The 18,970-nt window shown below is 43.0% G+C and overlaps 1 protein-coding gene across 1 annotated transcript in view; it reads right to left on the bottom strand.

Annotated features, from left to right (window-relative positions):
- Positions 1-18,970, bottom strand: part of LOC310773116 (nesprin-2-like) — a 70,841-nt gene that overhangs the window by 20,971 nt on the left and 30,900 nt on the right. The window contains exons 5-11 of the mRNA XM_083633033.1: positions 15,492-15,654; positions 7,845-8,032; positions 6,415-6,565; positions 5,127-5,309; positions 3,816-3,953; positions 3,075-3,269; positions 302-587 (exon numbers count right to left, since the gene is read on the bottom strand). Coding sequence (XP_083489159.1) covers positions 302-587; positions 3,075-3,269; positions 3,816-3,953; positions 5,127-5,309; positions 6,415-6,565; positions 7,845-8,032; positions 15,492-15,654 — 1,304 coding nt within the window. The remainder of the gene's footprint in view (positions 1-301; positions 588-3,074; positions 3,270-3,815; positions 3,954-5,126; positions 5,310-6,414; positions 6,566-7,844; positions 8,033-15,491; positions 15,655-18,970) is intronic.

Below are 18,970 nucleotides of genomic sequence, written 5' to 3'. Positions count from 1 at the left end.
TGCTATATATATATTGTGTGTGTGTGTGTGTGTGTGTGTGTGGGGGGGTGTTACGGTAGAAGGCCCGGTTCTGATAGGCACGGTTCGCCACTGCTTAATCCGGCTTCCCACCCACAGACACGGCCAGTTGTGCCTGTATGGACGCCCGGCCAAGCCGGAGGCAACACGGGGTGTCGAACCTGCAACCCTCGTTTTGGAATCTAACGCTACCCGGATGCCCTTGGAACAACATTTCTTAGGTTCTCTTCTCTTTCCTCTGTGTTTTCAGTGAGGAGTTAGCGCCTGGCGAGCAGATCGTTACCTGACAGAGCACTGAAGAACGTGGCGTCCTCGTCATCCTCGTGCGATGAAGCCCCACCCACGTCGACGGTGTGGTCCCACTCCAGTGGGATGGAGTCCACGCTGACCGGCGTCTCCCGGCCCGAGCGCGAGAGGGGCAGAGCCAGGAGGTGGCACATGGTCTGCCGCCCCCCCGAGGCCACGCCCATACGCTCCTCGCTCCCCCTCCAGGAGGAACCACTGGTGAGATCCGGTGAGTCGTCCGGGTCTGTGTCTCTGTCTGACAGCTCCCGCTCCTCCTCCAGAACCTTAGTGAGAAGAGTCGAGAGGTGAGAATTATAGGGCTGGGCGATATGGATAAAATCACAATATTTGTGACCAAATACCTCAATATCGATATTATGACTGTTGTATGCTGCTGTCTGAACAGGTCGCACTTGTGAATGAGACCTCGGTCTCAATGTGATTTTACCTGTTTAAATAAAGGCTAAATAAATTAAATAACTAAATAAAATGACAATATAGTAGGGATGACTATAGGTGCTTTCACAAAATATTTACACTATAATATTTACATCATGCTGATGATAAATAATCATCAGCAATGTGGATATAATGACTAAGTGGGTAAAGGCAAATAATAGAACAGCTAGAACAGTCTGGTAATTTCAGAAACTTAGCGAGGTAATTAACGAGGGTTAATTACGTTTTGCCATGAGCTCAAAACGGACGTCTGTGGACCAGGTGGGGGTGGAGCTAAGCTACTGACCGAGCATGTGTTGACCAGGCGGTGGTGGAAGCTAAGCTACTGACCGAGCATGTGTTGACCAGGCGGTGGTGGAAGCTAAGCTACTGACCGAGCATGTGTTGACCAGGCGGTGGTGGAAGCTAAGCTACTGACCGAGCATGTGTTGACCAGGCGGTGGTGGAAGCTAAGCTACTGACCGAGTATGTGTTGACCAGGCGGTGGTGGAAGCTAAGCTACTGACCGAGCATGTGTTGACCAGGCGGTGGTGGAAGCTAAGCTACTGACCGAGCATGTGTTGACAAGGCAGTGGTGGAAGCTAAGCTACTGACTGAGCATGTGTTGACCAGGCAGTGGTGGAAGCTAAGCTACTGAATGAGCATGTGTTGACCAGACGGGGGTCATGCCTATGTTCCCCGGGTTCTATGTTCCCCACACCTGCTAAAAAGGGTTCTATGTTCCCCGGGTCCTATGTTCCCCGCTCCCAAAAAAGGGTCCTATGTTCCCCGGGTCCTATGTTCCCCGCTCCCGAAAAAGGGTCCTATGTTCCCCGGGTCCTATGTTCTCCGCTCGTATGCGTAAAGTCGGCGAGTGCAAACCGCAGAGCCATAACGGCAATATACATTGAGAACGACAAATCCCCCCCAATATTTAAGCCTGATAAAATGTGTCCCCCCCCCCAATAAGTTGATCTAAAAAAAATAAAACAGATTTACTGGCTGCTCCTAGGGGAGAGCAGAGCAAGGAACTAACCATTCTACTAACACGGAAATTGATGTAATGGGTATATATACCACTCCCATAACGTGTGTATCACTTAGGGTGTCGAGTCATAGTCTATTTTTAATTTGTCTTTGTTGAATGTTTCAAAACTGCATGTTTAAATAAGAATAGGCGAATTATTATTTCCACCCACCACTCATTTAATTTGGTTAATTAGTTACTTTCATGTAAAAAGTTTGGAAGGAACACGCTGCATCCTGGGAGAAATATGCAAATGCATTTGTCCAATGTGGTCCAATGACATTGCTCTCTGTCAGAACTTGTTTGGATGTCCTGATGTTGGTCTTGTTAGTTATGTTGGAAAATGCGCACCAGTCTGTGTGTCTGATTAGGGGCAGTTAATTCATTCATACTGTGAGCTGCTGTGCTTTTCTTGATGGCTATTGTTCTATCCTTATAGATATGTAAAGTTTAAACTGCTACCTTGTGTTGATTTGTTAGTTGCTGACTAGCTAATGTCATTGGACCACATTGGACAAATGCATTTGCATATTTCTCCCAGGATGCAGCATGTTCCTTCCAAACTTTTTACATGAAAGTAACTAATTAACCAAATTAAATGAGTGGTGGGTGGAAATAATAATTAGCCTATTTTTATTTAAACATACAGTTTTGAAACATTCAATAAAGACAAATTAAAAATAGACTATGACTCGACACCCTAAGTGATACACACATGTTATGGTAGTGGTACTGTATATATACCCATTACATCAATTTCGTGTTAGTAGAATGGTTAGTTCCTCCCCTATGGCGCAGTAAATCTGTTTTCTTATTTTTTTACATCAATTTATTGGGGGGGGACACATTTTATCAGGCTTAAATATTGGGGGGGATTTGTCGTTGTCAATGTATTTGCCGTTATGGCCCTGCGGTTTGCACTCGCCGACTTTACGCATACGAGCGGGGAACATAGGACCCGGGGAACACAGGACCCTTTTTCGGGTGAGGGGAACATAGGACCCTTTTTCGGAAGCGGGGAACATAGGACCCGGGGAACATAGAACCCTTTTTAGCAGGAGCGGGGAACATAGAACCCGGGGAACATAGACATGGACCCACCAGGCGGTGGTGGAAGCTAAGCTACTGACTGAGCATGTGTTGACCAGGTGGTGGTGGAAGCTAAACTACTGACCGAGCATGTGTTGACCAGGCGGTGGTGGAAGCTAAACTACTGACCGAGCATGTGTTGACCAGGCGGTGGTGGAAGCTAAGCTACTGACTGAGCATGTGTTGACCAGGCGGTGGTGGAAGCTAAGCTACTGACCGGGCGTCTGTTGACCAGGCGGTGGTGAAAGCGGGCGACGCGGCCGAACACCTCCTGGCAGTATGAGTGCAGCTCCTCCAGCTCATCTTCGATCAGCACGGCGTCCAGGGGAGCGCTTTTCTGGATCAGGTTCTCACCGAACACAATCAGCAAGTCAATCTTATTGGTGTTCAGGGTGATCTCCTGCTGGAAGCCCTGCAGACGGACACGGCCTTGCTCAAGAACACTTCGTCAAGACATGGGAAACTAGCCTGGTAAAACCATCTTGATCATGAGACATTTGGATTTGATTTGGCGATGCTGATTGACTGGAGGAGTTTGTCAAGGCAAGTAGTCCCGCCTACTGAAATTGCTGTGGGAGGCTGGAAGTCCAGACTGATACGTACAGCGAAACAGAATGAGGTCCTGTGATCAGGATGGTTTTACCAGAAAAACACATGTGAGGTTCTGATTATGAAACGGGTTCTGTAACCATTACAAGCATATGTCATCAAGACTGAGCCTAATGCTGATCTTTTAAATAGCAATTCTGCCAATTTTCGGGAAGCTTGTTCCAAAATGTAGGGGCTGCAATGGCAAAAGCGCAATCAATGCAACCCTCCCCTCCTCCAACTACAAGGTAGTTGCTATGAATAAATATACTTCAACTTCTCTGGCTAAATTTAGGTTCAAAATAAGAATTGTGTTTCATGTACGCCGCATATGGCAACTTGACATGTATGAAAAACAGAGCAGACTTACGTTGAGCTGCCTCATCTTGTCTTCCATGTCGCTCTCGGAGAAGTGCTCCACGTTGGTGAGCTGCAGGTCCATCTCTGTGAGCCAGACCAGGATGCCCTCCCGTGTGCCTTCAAAGTCCTCTCTCTGGGAGGTAAAGTGCTGCAGCGTGGACACAGTCATCACACATGTCATCTCATTATTAAAATGTATTCTCTGGCTTTATTCTGGATTCCACCATACACCAAATTAATTGACAGTGTTTATCTCTTGGCTTAAGCTAGAAATGACTATGATCCCTTTTAAAATGCTTTCAGTCATGAAGGTGAGATGTAGATGAAGACGAAGAGTTAAGGTTAAGGGATTGTTAAGCCTCCTAACAACGTACACTTTTTATAGACCTGGGTCATTATATATTGAAATAGATCGTAGCCAACAGTTAGTTTCCAGTTAACACTGGACCCAGGTCTGAATATGTATTTTATATATATATATATAGTATATGTACATACATACATACATACATACATACATACATACATAGGCCTACATGTAAATATATATATTTCCATGATGTGAATTTGCTGTAAATATATATATTTCCATGATGTGAATTTGCCTTCTATGGACTGAGGGTGCTTTCACATATACCTTGTTTGGTTTGGTTGAATCTCACTAGAGTTTGTTTTCCCTCTTGAGGTGTGAATGCAGCAATCGAACTCTGGTGCGCACCAAAAGCGGACCAAACAAACGGACCAAGACCTGTTGAAAGAGGTGGTCTCGGTACGGTTCCAAACAAACTCTAGTACGGTTCGTTTGTGGTGTTAGCGTGATCTGATCTCGATCCGACCCAAATGCAGGAAGTGTCACGGATTTTTTGATTAAACGAGTTCCTGTTGCCAGCTGCGCGCTGTGCGTAAGGCTGAGGACCAGCATTTTATGGTTAAAAACAGCATCTTCATTCTTCACATCCTGTTTTGGTGGCTGGTGAAACTGCCTGGATTATTTTTGGGTGGATTTTTTTGCATGATTGCAGCCGTCAGCAGACCAATTTAACGTTAGGCTACCTCGCGTATGGCAAATGGCAAGGAGTCTCATCGGAGCCAGCTTCTTCTGTGATAAGATTGATTGCACCATAGCTGGTAGTGTGTAAACAGAGAAAAGCAAAGGCCCCAGCACAGAGCCCTGGGGTACACCAAGGAGTTTGTAAAATTTGGGAAGCAGATATCTGAGGTGTGGAATCAATGGACTTATACTGTATGTTATTATTCATGAGGAACAGTCGTACGAAGCCAACCTATCAGTCAACACCTGAGCTCTGAGCCCTTATCCCACCTTGAGTCTGCGCAGAACGGCGGCCACCCTCTTCTGCAGGCTGTCCCAGCGCTGGTTTCCCTCGTGGACCATCACTTTCAGCTTGCTGGCCGCGTCGGTACGGTTCTCCCGGGCCAGACGCCGGTACTGCTTGTTCACCAGCTCCAGCTGAGTCAGCCGCTCATGGACCTGCCTCTGGAACGCCTGGGAGGAATGGGTGAGGAACCATGTGAGTACCGTACATGAAGAATGACCTTAATCCGTTTTCAGAAGCCAAGTTTGTGCGGTTGCATCGTCAAACCAAATCATTTTGGGTGTGAATGTGTTGAAGAGCCTGAAAGTAAACCTGTCTGAAACTCTTAATGCAGCTTTAAATAACAAGATATAGAAACTCTTTCATCTCAAATAGAGAAAAATATATTTTTATATAAAAAAACTGGTGGTCCCACTAATATTCTTGTTTTCAAATGAGAGTATAAACAAAACAAAACAATGTAGCCTACCTAAATATACAACTAAAATCATATAACAGTAAAGTACAATGTCAAATTCACTGTCAGAACATTCAAAAGGCAAGAGTCCAATATGGCCCAATATATCATATCAATAGAGCTCAACAGTGACCGCCCACATCTTCGCAGCTCCTGTTCCATCACAGAATACCCCGTTCATTTTCTCCATAGATGTTTTCAAAAATCCTTGGGGGGGGGGGGGGCGGGCGAAAGTATAATTTATTTTCAAGCTTTTTATTTTTTGTTTTTGCTCAGAGTCAAATGTTTTATGGACACTCACGATTCAGTAGCTGGCTGGTTGGCTTGGTTCCAGGCTTAAAACTCTTTATTTAAGAATCTTTCAAAACATCTATGGAGAAAATGAATAGGGGAATTCTCTGATGGAACCGGAGCTGCGAAAAAGTGGGCGGGCACTGTTGAGAATTAGTCTAAATATATATAGTATAGGGAAATTACTCTAAATATCTGGGATGCAATCAGGACAAAATATCAAATTAAACATACATTGAAAATAAAATAGAACAATGACATCCATGATAATTTTCCTTTGGATGACTGGTAGATATCTAACGCTTCGACTCAAATAGATTCCAAGGAAGTTTAACTTGAATGATTTCTAGGTTTTATGGTGGCTGAGAGGGCTGTTTGGTTTTTATGAAACCATTTAGCTGATGCTCTTATCCAAAGTGAGTTCTAATGAGCAGGTACACCGTAGGACACTGGGCTGTTGGTGAGTCATGAGTGTACTACCTGTTAAAGTGAAATATCGCTTCAGGAAATCAGAGTTTTCTGCTCACCTCAAACTTCTTGAGCTCCTCCTTGGCACTGGTGTAGAGCACGTCGGCAGACACGGGGTTGGCTGCGGTGAGCTCCGCTGTCTTCAGCCAGTCTTCAAAGCGAGAGTAGTCGTCCAGGAACTTACACCAGAGACGCCATGTCTCCTCAATCCTTCACACAATAACAGGTTTTGTTACAGTATGTTATCTAACTAACCTTATTATTTAACCAATGCAGGTCAACTGAGAACAATTTACCAGCTGGGCAGAGGGCAAAAAAGGCCTTTTTAGAGACAGATGGTTCAAAGCTCACTGTGCTATGCACTCACTGGCCAAATAATTGGAATTGGGTTGTGTGTGGGTGTGTGTGTGTGTGTGTGTGTGTGTGTGTGTGTGTGTGTGTGTGTGTGTGTGTGTGTGTGTGTGTGTGTGTGTGTGTGTGTGTGTGTGTGTGTGTGTGTGTGTGTGTGTGTGTGTGTGTGTGTGTGTGTGTGCGCGCGCGTGCGTGCGTGCATGCGTCAGAGGTGGAAAGTACAAATGTACATTTACTCAAATTCTGTACTTCACTACAATTTTACAAAAGCTCATAAAATATGTTGTATTGTTAGAGTTTAAACTCCCCAACAGTATGGAGCAGTTAGACCATCAACATTAATGTAAAAATACTTCTTATAGGTTAATGCTTCAATAATGTAACGCTCTGACAGAATGAAGACTGCATAATACTTGTGTAATTTTACTTAAATAAACTTTTGAATGCAGAAACTTGGTTGAAAAGCAGGTCATGGGCCAACTTAGAAGTGATTCACTTTCCACACCCACTGGCCAAAAGGGGCGTGGCCAATCACAAAAAGGCCACGGATTCACGTAACCCCATGAAACTTTGTAGAATGGTAGAGGTAAAATTGGCAAAGCACATTTGGGGAGAAAACGAGCGGGGGGGGGGGGGGTTGTGGTGGGAGGCTGCAGACTGGAGGCAACAGGAACAGGTAAATGTCAAACGCTGTGCAGAAGGCTCTGTGGTATGTGCCGAAACGTGTAAGCATTTTTCTATTGTGATGTGAGCCAAATAAATAAGTGAAATGTGAGTATGTTGTCCTCCTTGACTTTGAAATTTGCGGTGCGCTACCCTTTCATCTTTTTTGAAACATGTTTTGGATTTTGGGTTTAGCACTCCACTGAGAAGCCCATTGCTGTGTAGCGCAACCTTCCTTTTCCAAAAGGTATCAGGTACATATTAGAGGCTGATGGGACGGGAGTCATTCTATTGGGAGTGGGATGGGACAGGATTTCTTTTTATTATTATTTTTTTTTTACTCTGGCCTGGGACTGGGATGGGATGGGAGTATTTTTGTGGGAGTGGGATGGGACAGGAGTAGAAAACCACTCCTGTGTCATCCTCTAATACATATCAATAATCAATTAACATTATCTATTGACAGCCTACTGACCTCATCCTGCGCTCCATGGACATGGCGCAGATGTTCCTCCAGCGGCGGTCCAGGCTGCGGGTGGTCTGCTGGATGGAGTCGTTCTCCGAGTCGCTGCCTGTGGCGTCAGCGTCATGCAGCAGTACGTCACACAGCGTCAGCACTGATGCCACGCCCTCCGTGTGCTGCTCGATGTCCCGCTGCAGGTCCTGCAGGACAGCAGTGTTGGTCTCGTTACTCAATTTTTTTTATATATATTACTGGTTACTCCTTATCCTTTTCAAAAGTATTACTTTACTTATTACTCGCTGCCAACAGTTCGCTACACTACTCATTATATTACTTTTCCGTTACACCCCACAAAATTGCTAATTGCGTCCTTTCTCATCAAAAGCATGTATATGTGTGAATATAGGCCTAATCGCCAACAAGTGCTAACACATTCTATCAATACACAATGTACAGGTGAAACGTGTTGTTCGCATGCCTTTTTCAACTTTTTTAAATAAGATGAATTAAAGTGAAGCAATTCATCCTTCTTGTGTGCGGTGACTCTCCTTCTTCATCTACACAATGTACATGTTTGCACAACAAGTTTGTGTCACAAATAGCACTGCAACTTTCACGCATCATGTCCACTTGAGTGGACGTAAATTATTATTATTATTATTTTTAATAATAAATGTGTTTTTTTTGGTCAAAGTTGCACATAGTCCAATAGAGTGGACGTTAGAGCATCACCCTATACACTGCCACCCACTGGCCAGCCGTTGGAACTGCACCTCAATTGACCAACACCCAAGATGGCCGACAGAAATAAAAACATGCCAAGCAGCTGAGGTATATCCAGCCAATCCTTCTATGGAAGCAGACACTTGCAGGTAAAACATTTTTTTTTTACATCAAGTAACATCTAAAAAGCAATATAGTTGTGAAAATTTCCAAGAATTAATTTTATTTAGTGAGAAAATATTTAAACTACAATTCATGCTATTACTGCCACTCTTTTTCTCCTTGAAAATGTTTCATCTGCAGTAACTTTTTAGGATATAAATCAATGTATTTATGTTCTTAGAATAAATGAATTATAATGTCTGTAAGAATGTTTTGTTTATATTGTAACGTTGTCACAAACCAGTCTGTGAGTCAGGATCTCGTTACCGCACTTTATTGGTTTCACAGGGTCCGAGGACTACTGTCAGCCATAGTCCACGCCAAAACAACCCCACAATACACACCCCAAACCCCGCTAGCTCTCCTAGCTTCTCCGCTCTCCACACCCACACAGCCGTCTCTCTCAGGTTCCACACACCGACTCCCCGAGCTGTCCCCCTCTTGCTCACGTCCCCCCTCCCCCAGCCAATCACAGGTGAACCCCTCTCTCACCCCACCCACTGGCTGTAGGCTGCCTTCACAGACCCCTGTAAATCCCCACCACATGTCAGATCCCACAGTTAACCCCCATGCACAGAACAGTATAACACACAGACACAGTCAGACATAGACGAATACAGTAGCACCCAACTCCAACCCGCTACAATATCAAGAAATATGTTGTGCATTATTATTTACATTATATGAGTAACATTTAGTGTCTATTTTTATTTTGTCGGCTCAAGTGCAGATCGCGATAAAAAGGCCTACAGGATAGTTGAGGAGATACCATTTGAGTCAAGTGAAGATTATGAAACTGACAGTGGTGGCAGTGACGATGATTGATTTATGACATCACTGATGATGTCACAGTGGGATTTATGACATCACTGAGATGTCACAGTGGGATTTATGACATCACAGATGATGTCACAGTGGGATTTATGACATCACAGTGGGACAATCACAGTGGGACAGAGAAACAAACAGAGCCCCAGCTCCCATCACTGATCAGTGGGACAAAGATAGCTGTGTGGGTGGGTGGATGTCATGCAGTCAATTACATTTATATTTTATCTCATGTTTATATTTTTAGGGTGCCTTGACTGCCTTCTGCTGACCAGGGTGATCCAGAGCCAGCTGATGAAGAACCAGCCTGTGTCTACGGCCAGACAGGAACTGTTTCAAGGAATACTACCAAGGAAAAGGCCAGAACACGTCTGGAAATTAGGAAAGACAATAAAAAGGCCAGGGAGCTCACAGACTTTGTTGGACATTGTAAATAGTTTGTATAGTTCAAATTTTGTAAAAAAAGATAATAATAAAAAATAAAAAAAAGTTTCAATTTCAGTGTACATGTACATGTGTACCTGTAAATGTGAAATCACAGTGTGTGCAAAAGAAAGGCACAAAAAGCGATTTTCCCTGATGAGGAAAAAGAAGCAGAATAACCTCTTTCCAGAAGCCCTGGGGGCACAAACTTTACCGACAGTTGGATAACAAGTTCATTTTCAAATTCAACTGACGTAAATACTTTGATCTGTAGAATTATATTGCTTTCTATACTAAAAACCTCTAAAATCAATCTTTGTTTTTTTGTTTCTGTTCCATTTAAACTGTTATTACACACTCAAGACATACTGTGAAATGTAAATAACTCCAGATAATGAAAGTTGAACTGATTCTGAAAAAAGAGGCAAAAGCACTTACTCCAAAAACATTTTCTGACACTTTTACAGCCAAAAAAACAATATATCCAGGCGGACTGTTTCAGGTTTAGGTGTAAAAGGGTTAAAACCCAGATGCTTAACTCATTGAGTGCCAAGGACGAGTATAGTCATCAATTCAAATACTAACGTTCAGTGCCAATGACGACTAAAGTCGTCAATTGCGTTTTTTGACGGTGGGACGTGGATCAAAGCCAGATCCATCTCCTGTGAAAGTATGGTGGATGTTGAATGTGTAAAAGCTATTTTACAGACCCATTAGGTGGCGACAGTGCTCTCCAGATTAGAGAAAGTTGAGTAAAAAACAGAGAAGTTATGGGGAAACGGAAATCGCATCCGTATGCATCGATATCAGGGGCGTAGGCAGAAATTCAATTATGGTTGGGCCTGGATAAAATTGGGTGGGCCTGGACAAAATTGGTGGGGCAATTGCATGACGAAATTTTGCACGGAACGCGCAAAATTCCTAGATGTCATGAAGTTGTCATGCATTAGACTCTGGAGATGATGTGCCCTGCATTTTTAAGCTACAAAACCATTGGCTAGCAAGGCAGCAGCAAGTTTGCCTCTAGAAAACAACCAATTAATTATTATTATTATTATTATTATTATTTTTTTGGGTGGGCCAGGGCAAAAAGTGGATGGGCCTGTGCCTACCCAGGCCCACCCGTAGATACGCCCCTGATCGATATGCATGAAGCATAACGTTAGCTGTGCCTGCAGCAGCCAATCTGCTGCCACAATTGAGCCCCTCCGTGTCCGCTGCGATAGCCCATCCGCATGATTTAGTTGCCGACACCAGCGTCTTTCTGAAAAGTTACATTATTCACAGCTGGGAGCCGGCGACACGCTGTGAAAAAGCGGGGTGCAGCGCACTTTTCAGTGCAGAGCAAACGCAGAGCAAACGCAGCAGAGCCACCAGACACTCCCACGGAGGAGGAGGAGGAGGGGGGTGGGGCACGCAGGGCAGCATACAACCATTGACAGTAAACACAGACCCAGACAGCAGGCTCGATGGACAGAGACAGGCAAACAAGCTAGAATATCTGATGCCCACCAGCAGTAAATCAAGACCAGCAAGAAGCTGCAACCAGCAGCGCACGCAGGGGCCAGCGCTGCTGGTTGCAGCTAAAAAATATTATTTTGCCAAACAAAATTCCTTTGTTTTCACTGTTTTATTGAAGGAAATTATTTTTGAGGTGTGACTACATCAGAAAATATTAGCTTCAGAGTCAGTCATGTGCTTGAAATGCTTCATTTCACAAAAGGCTAATTATCTCAGCTTCTAATTTGAAACGCCTCTTTTTGCTCAAAACAGCCGTTATCACCGCTACATTTTTTTTTTGTTCTTTTCATGCCTAAAGATAAATAAAAACACTTGGGGAAAAAATCCTGACTGAGGCTTTCATAATTCATGCATGAAAGGGTTAACCCAAGTCAGCGCTGTAGAAAGTAATGCAGTAACTTGAAGTTACTTGTATTAGTTTAACTGTAATATTATTACCGTTTTGGAAATTGTAATCTGTTACACTACTCGTTACTGGGGAAAAGTAATAGCCTATATTATGTAATATATTACTTAAGTAATATATTAATGCCCAACACTGCAGAACAGACACACAACCACAACCACAGTCACATCACAACCACACTCAAAAGGAGTCCATGAGAAATAAGTTGGGCGGGTTACTCGCCATTTCTAACCTCGTCCAAGTAGGCCATAAACGGGTCCCAAATAGTTTCAAACTTCCTAAGTGAGTTGGTCCTCAGGAACCTAAGTCTTTCCATATGCACAACCGAAACCATGTCTGTCAACCACAACTGAAAGGAAGGTGGAGAGGGGGACTTCCACTCTTTCAGAATGAGTCTCTTGGCTACTTGGCAGGTGATTGGATGAACAATCTGTCTATATCACGGGCTAAGTTCACTTCGGCTAATCACTTAGGACCGCCTCCTCCTTCCTCGGACGCTGATTGGTCCAAACCACTAGATTGGAGGGTAGCAAGATGGATTTGTCGCGTGATCGTGATCTCGTTCTCTGTCGGTCACGCAGTTTTACAGCAACCTGGATGATTAGTGCCCGATGCCAGTGCCTTCTATTGGTCTGTGTGTGTGTGCACGCACACGCGCGTGCGTGCGTTTGTGTGTGCGCGCATGTGTGACTCACTCCCTGGGGCCTGACAGCACTTTTGTCTGGGCTTGTTTGTTCAAAGTTAACACTCTCTGTGTTGCCATGGCAACAGATGGAAGCGTGGAGAGCCATCCATACAGGAGTCACTTTAGCCTTCCTAATGGCCTCCTCACAGCAGGACAGGAGAGTCTCTCTCTCTTTCTGTCTCTCTCCTGCTTTTCTCTGCCTGCCCGTCTGCCTGTCAGTCATCTCTCTCTCTCTCTCTCTCTCTCTCTCTCTCTCTCTCTCTCTCTCTCTCTCTCTCTCTCTCTCTCTCTCTCTCTCTCTCTCTCTCTCTCTCTCTCTCTCTCTCTCTCTCTCTCTCTCTCTCTCTCTCTCTCTCTCTCTCATGGCTGGAACCATTTCCCAGTTCCTGTAAGTACCAGTCTCTCTGGCAGCTCCAAAAAAAACAACTGTCTGAATAGCACAAAAAACGGATATAAAAAGCATTCAAAGGAAATTGGATAAGATAGCAAGCTAGATTTTGCAATTTCATCAGTCCTTAAAATGTATTTGGCATTGTTATTGTGTCGATCGAGCTTGCTATCATCCAATTCCTTTGTCAGCACTGCCATTTTGATCATTGTCATCACGCTCTCATAACATCATAACTAGGTTTCTCCCGCCTACATGGACCATCTAATCAGATGTGTCGGACAGTATCTGTCCCAAATAAGAGCCGGTGGATAGACGTGCGTCCAGACGGCTATGAACCACTGTGCAAAAAGACTGAGATAAAGACTGAGATTCATGTAGGGGTGTGAACCACCAGAGTCCCCACGGTACCACTATCACAATACATACATCGCAATACGATGCGATTTATTACCTTTTTTCAAGTACAATTTATGTCGATGATCCTTTCGCATCTGAATTATTGTATAACTAGCTGGTCTTTGACAGGAGTAACCACTCTCAAACCAGCCGAACTACTTTATAAAAAAGCCCTGAAAATACTAGATAAAAAACCCCTTTCTCATCACCACTGTCATATCATACGTAAATATGACATGCTAAGTTTTGAGAACTTTAGAAATTTCACCTCTGCCTGTCTAATATACAAAGTTCTACATGGACTGGCGCCGCCTCCTCTTGCTGACTTCATTAAATATCGTTCGACCGCCAACTCGACTCGTGTCACCCGGGCCATCACGAAAAAGGTCTGTGAGGTCCCATTTAGAAAAACTTCCTTTAGTCAGAAGACCTTATCCTTCATGGGAAGCACCTTCTGGAATAATCTACCTCCCTCTATTAGAGAATGCCCTAGTCTTGCCACTTTTAAAGGCCAGTTGAAAATATGGCTCAGATCAAACCAGCAACATATCGTCTGTCATGTTTCGTTGCATGCTCTGTGTGTTTTACTCACCTTAGGTTTTACTAACCTTTTGTACTATTAATTTTTTTGTACTATTAATTTTTTTTTCTTTTTCAAGATTACATCAACCTGCCATGGGACTACAGGTGGAAACTAGCCCCTCGGCTATAACCTGGCATGTTTACTGTACGGCTGTACTGTTCATCAATGTGCAATGTCCCATTCTTTAAATAAATGAATCTGAATCTGAATCTGAATCCACAAAGAAAAGAAAACTTGGCCATCTGTTTTTTCTAATGAGATAAAGTTTCCAGTTTGTTCATGTCACTTCAATAATTTGTATTATAGCAAAATGGGATTGTCAAGCAGACAGACTGACCAACATTGTCATTAAAACCTGTCATAAATGTTGCATGCACTTGACAATTTATATCACAAAATATTACGATACTTGGCATTTGTGTGATACGATATATTGCCATACCACAACCAAGTATCGATTAATTAGAAAGTAGCATTTGCCTACAATTTCACTCACTTAAACGGCTTCGTAACATAGCTACTGTGAATATGTCTGATAAAAAGTGGAAAATTACACTGGCGTATGTCAGCTGAAAGGAAGAGGTGGAGGCGGAAGGAGAAACCGCACTACAGTAAATGGGTGACATCATGCAGCGAGAGGCTCAGGGACTTTCCCGAAGGCGTGTCGTTTCCTGCTGCAGCTACTTCATATCAAAAACCTGTTGCTGACAAGCTAATGGGACGCTGATTGGAAGTGAAATGAGTTAGTATAGCTTGATTAGCAGTGCTATTCGTCAATAAAACAAGTCAACACAAACAACACATTTTGGGAATATTTCGAGCTGTTTTTTCCCCCAGTGAATCAGTTACAATGCAGAAAAGTTAACAAAACAGAGAGTACAAGCAGAAACAATAAAATTAGGCTGATCTCTTACCTGAACGTACAAACAAGGCAGTAGTAGCATCTATTAGCATCCTGACCTGAAATTACCATGTGCGGCAGCAGAGGCCGCTGTTGCTGCTGCTCAGCAGTTTTCTTTAACAAATGTACTCATGAATGAGTCATGTAAGGGATAATGTATATTGAGGCGGTGATTACGGGGGAAATAATGACCGACAGGTGGATTGAGCCCGACGCGCCAGCGGAGGGCTTAATCGTTCACCTGAAGGTCATTATTTCCCAGTAATCACCGCCTCAATATACATTATCCCGCTTAGAACACGGCCTACAACTAAATCATTCAATAATCTGACAAAAATAATTATTCAAATAGATTTTTTAATAGCGTTTTCAACGACAAATCGGTTTCATTCGTAATTGGCACACAAGACACCACAGCTGCAACTGGTTGGCCTAATTAGTAGTGTCTTGCTGACAAAAAGCTCTTATCAACTGATTAATCCAGGTGTGGCAGAGCAGCGGTCGGTTGTCGAGAAATAATGACCGGTGAATATTGTTGATTGACCAATCAGAATCGAGTATTCAAGAGAGCCGTGTTCTAATGATTGGTAAACACCTTCAATTCAAATCCATCCTGGCTGTCCCAGGTGTTTGCACCCACCTGCTGCTCGGCCAGCTTCCTGTGGATCTCGTCACTGTGGCAGACGCTGTAGACCAGCGGCTTGGCTAGCTCCGCCTCCACGCGGGACAGCCACGTCCGCAGGTTAGCCATGTTCTTATCCAGCTGCTGCACTGTCACCAGCGTCTCCTTCAGCTTACGCACCCTGCACGGGAACAACAAACATGGATTTTACAAGATGGAGTTTTTCAGTTTGACTGGTCAAATATGTTCTCCAACTCATGATAATTTAAAGGGATACGCCAACTTTTGGGGAGTTTCGCCCAACAAATATACACAAGGCCTTTACCGTCACTCTCCGTGCAGTATACAGTGAGCTACAGTCGTCCAGTTAGTTATTATCGCCAATGAATTGGAGGAAATGGTACAACCATCCAAAGTCACCAAGAAGCTCTATGTACATGTTGTGACTCGGGTACTCACCACGAGATGAAATATTACCGTAATCCAAAATGCAGAGAAACGCTCTTTTTTTTTAAAGGTAAATAGATAGCTGGAACTACTTTCTAAACATGGCCGCGCTGCATACAGTGCATGCACTGTGTACAGGCAAACAAGGAAGTAACTTGATCTTTGTTAGTTATCGGTGTGTGGATTACTACAAAAATGATGTTTCACGTAACTATGTTACTGTTATTATTTCATCGCTTGGTGAGTACCCGAGTCACCACATGTACATAGAGCTTTTCAAAGAGCTTATCAAAATAGTTGTCGATTAATTTTATGTCGCTCTCGCTGGCATCACACCAAAGCCCGCCCATACAGCAGCTGCGTGTGGACGCTGATTGGTGCGAACCACTGGTGGTTCGGATTCAAACAAATAGATTGGAGGGTGGCAAGATGGACTTGTCGTGTGATCGTGATCTCGTTCTCGCACGAATCCAGCTGCCTCACAAGGTTAGTGATAATTCCCCTAAAGCCAAAAATGTGTCATTGGTTGCTATGCTAGAACACTTTAAGGGCTCTATTTTCCCACAGGCCTTAGGCGCAGAAACTGGCCTTAAACGCAAAAAAAACGCGCCTTGCGCCTGCCTCGGGAAGATAGCAACATGGTTTTAGCCCACGAAATGCGCTGTAGGCCAAACAGGCGTGGCGCAGTGCCAGAATAGGCCAGAATGGGCGTTTCGGCCTTAAATACTGGCCTAACGATATCTTCCCCCCTGGTGTTAATTTAGCGCTTTGCGCTTTTGAAAACCAGGCCTTATTCAGTGCGCCGCGGATATTCCAAGCACAGCTTCTGCTCTGCTGATCTCAGTTTGTCCTCCTCTCTCTCTCTCACTCCCTCGCTCAACAAAAAGTTGTTATACCGTACGTAGTATAACAACATGACAGTTTTTTATAACATGACAGTTTTGAGCCCGTGACATTCAGAGGCTGTTGCATCATCCTACCTGTGCAGTGGGGGAGAAGAAAAGGCAAGAGAAAACGAGATAATTCTGCCCAAACAAATGTTCACTGCCTGGCTTTCACAAATGTGAAATTTCCCAGCATGCATTGGGCTAATCCATTTCGCTAATAAACAGCAACCAAATGAGCCAAAATAGATAGAAAGGTAGATCTAAATAATGTGTAATGTTAACACAACCTGCAATTGTAGAACATTTCAATATTGGACCAAATAAAACATCGAAATCAAAACACAACCCTATGTGAAACATATATGTCATCTTGGGCCTATATATATCCCTTGCAGATTTAATGTGATTTAGATGAGTGACAGTGTAACACCGTTCTACTGTCATGTCCTACTGTGATGTCCGCTCCAATAAATTGGCCCTACTTCACATTTAGTTTTACAATAAAAACACATTTATGCAATGACTTTACATAATGTAGGCTATATTTATGTGCATCATCCTACCTGTGCAGCAGGGGAGAAGAAAAGGTAGCAAAACGATATCATTCTGGACAAACTTTCACCAATCTAATCTCATCATAGGGATAGGCTATATTTTTCTAGCTGATGCGTTTAGAACATTCTTTTCACTTTGATCTTGCTATAGTGTAGCATATTTACATGCTTGCAGTATTTAAACTGCAGTTAGATTGGTTTGAGAAGCATAATAATATGGAATAATAGCCTATATATGGAGACAGACAGAGGGGATAAAAGGGAGGGGGGAGATCAGAGCCCTCGGTTTTTCTGAAGCCAGACTGGATCGCTCCGTGGAATTGGAGCTTAAAAGTGAAGCTTGTGATTAATTTACTGCACTTCCCCAATGAGCAGATTGTGCATAATTTTACGCTTAAAAGGCATGGTTATAATGCTTAAGGCAACCTGTTGCGCCTACACCAAAATATCGAGTGCGCTGGTCCACACCCACTAATCTGGGCTGTGCCTGGCACTAAACGCAGTTTATAGGCCGATGCAACGATAGAGCCCTTTAAGCCCCTGCCTAGAGTGCATGTACATTTTAGACTTTCTTTGTTCCAACAGTTAACAGTTAACACCATTCATCCACAGGAATAGCTCTGGGTATCGCCGATTCGATGTGATACTGATTCCAAAGTTTTGCTTGGATATCAAAGATATTCTCAAAGAACTAATACTGTAAATCGTACAATGAACTCTCATTAAGAATATTAATGATTACAGATGTTACAAGATCTTGTTACAATAAGAATCTAGCCATGAAAGCCTAACGTGGTTAAAGCTTCAAGCATCCATGGGAAAAGGCATTGTATTAAAAATATATATATATCGGCATTTATGAATTGATTTTGTTTTAACCCAGCCCCACACAGGAATACTTTTTGCAAATATTGTGAGAAGCTTTGTTGGCCTTTGTTTAAGTGCTAGAAGTGATTTTCAGACTATTCCTCCAGTTCCTCTCTCCTCCAGAGAGATATCCCTCATTAAACCATACTATATAGAATTTAATGTGCATTCTGCACCATTAAGATATACTATCGTATTTAATCTGCATTATCCCTCATTAAACTATATATAGTATTTAATCTGTATTCGCCCACATTAAACTATATTATAGTATTTAATCTGCATTCTCCCTCATTAAACTATACTATAGTATCGAATCTGCATTCTCCCTCATTAAGATATACTATAGTATTTAATCTGCAATCTCCCTCATTAAACCATTCTATAGTATTTAATCTGCATTCTCCCCCATTAAAATATACTATAGTATTTAATCTGCATTCTCCCTCATTAAGCTATACTATAGTATTTAATCTGCATTCTCCCTCATTAAGATATAATATAGTATTTAATCTGCATTCTCCCTCATTAAACTATACTATAGTATTTAATCTGCATTCTCCCTCATTAAACTATACTATAGTATTTAATCTGCATTCTCTCTCATTAAGATATAATATAGTCTTTAACCTGCATTCTCCCTCATTAAACTACTATACTATAGTATTTAATCTGCATTCTCCCTCATTAAGATATAGTATAGTATTTAATCTGCATTCTCCCTCATTAAGATATACTATAG

The sequence above is a fragment of the Poromitra crassiceps genome (assembly GCF_964638095.1).
Source record: "Poromitra crassiceps genome assembly, chromosome: 3".
In the NCBI taxonomy this organism is placed as follows: domain Eukaryota; kingdom Metazoa; phylum Chordata; class Actinopteri; order Beryciformes; family Melamphaidae; genus Poromitra; species Poromitra crassiceps.
The sequence above is the reverse complement of the archived record's forward strand: the minus strand, read 5'-3'. Positions and strand labels throughout refer to the sequence as shown.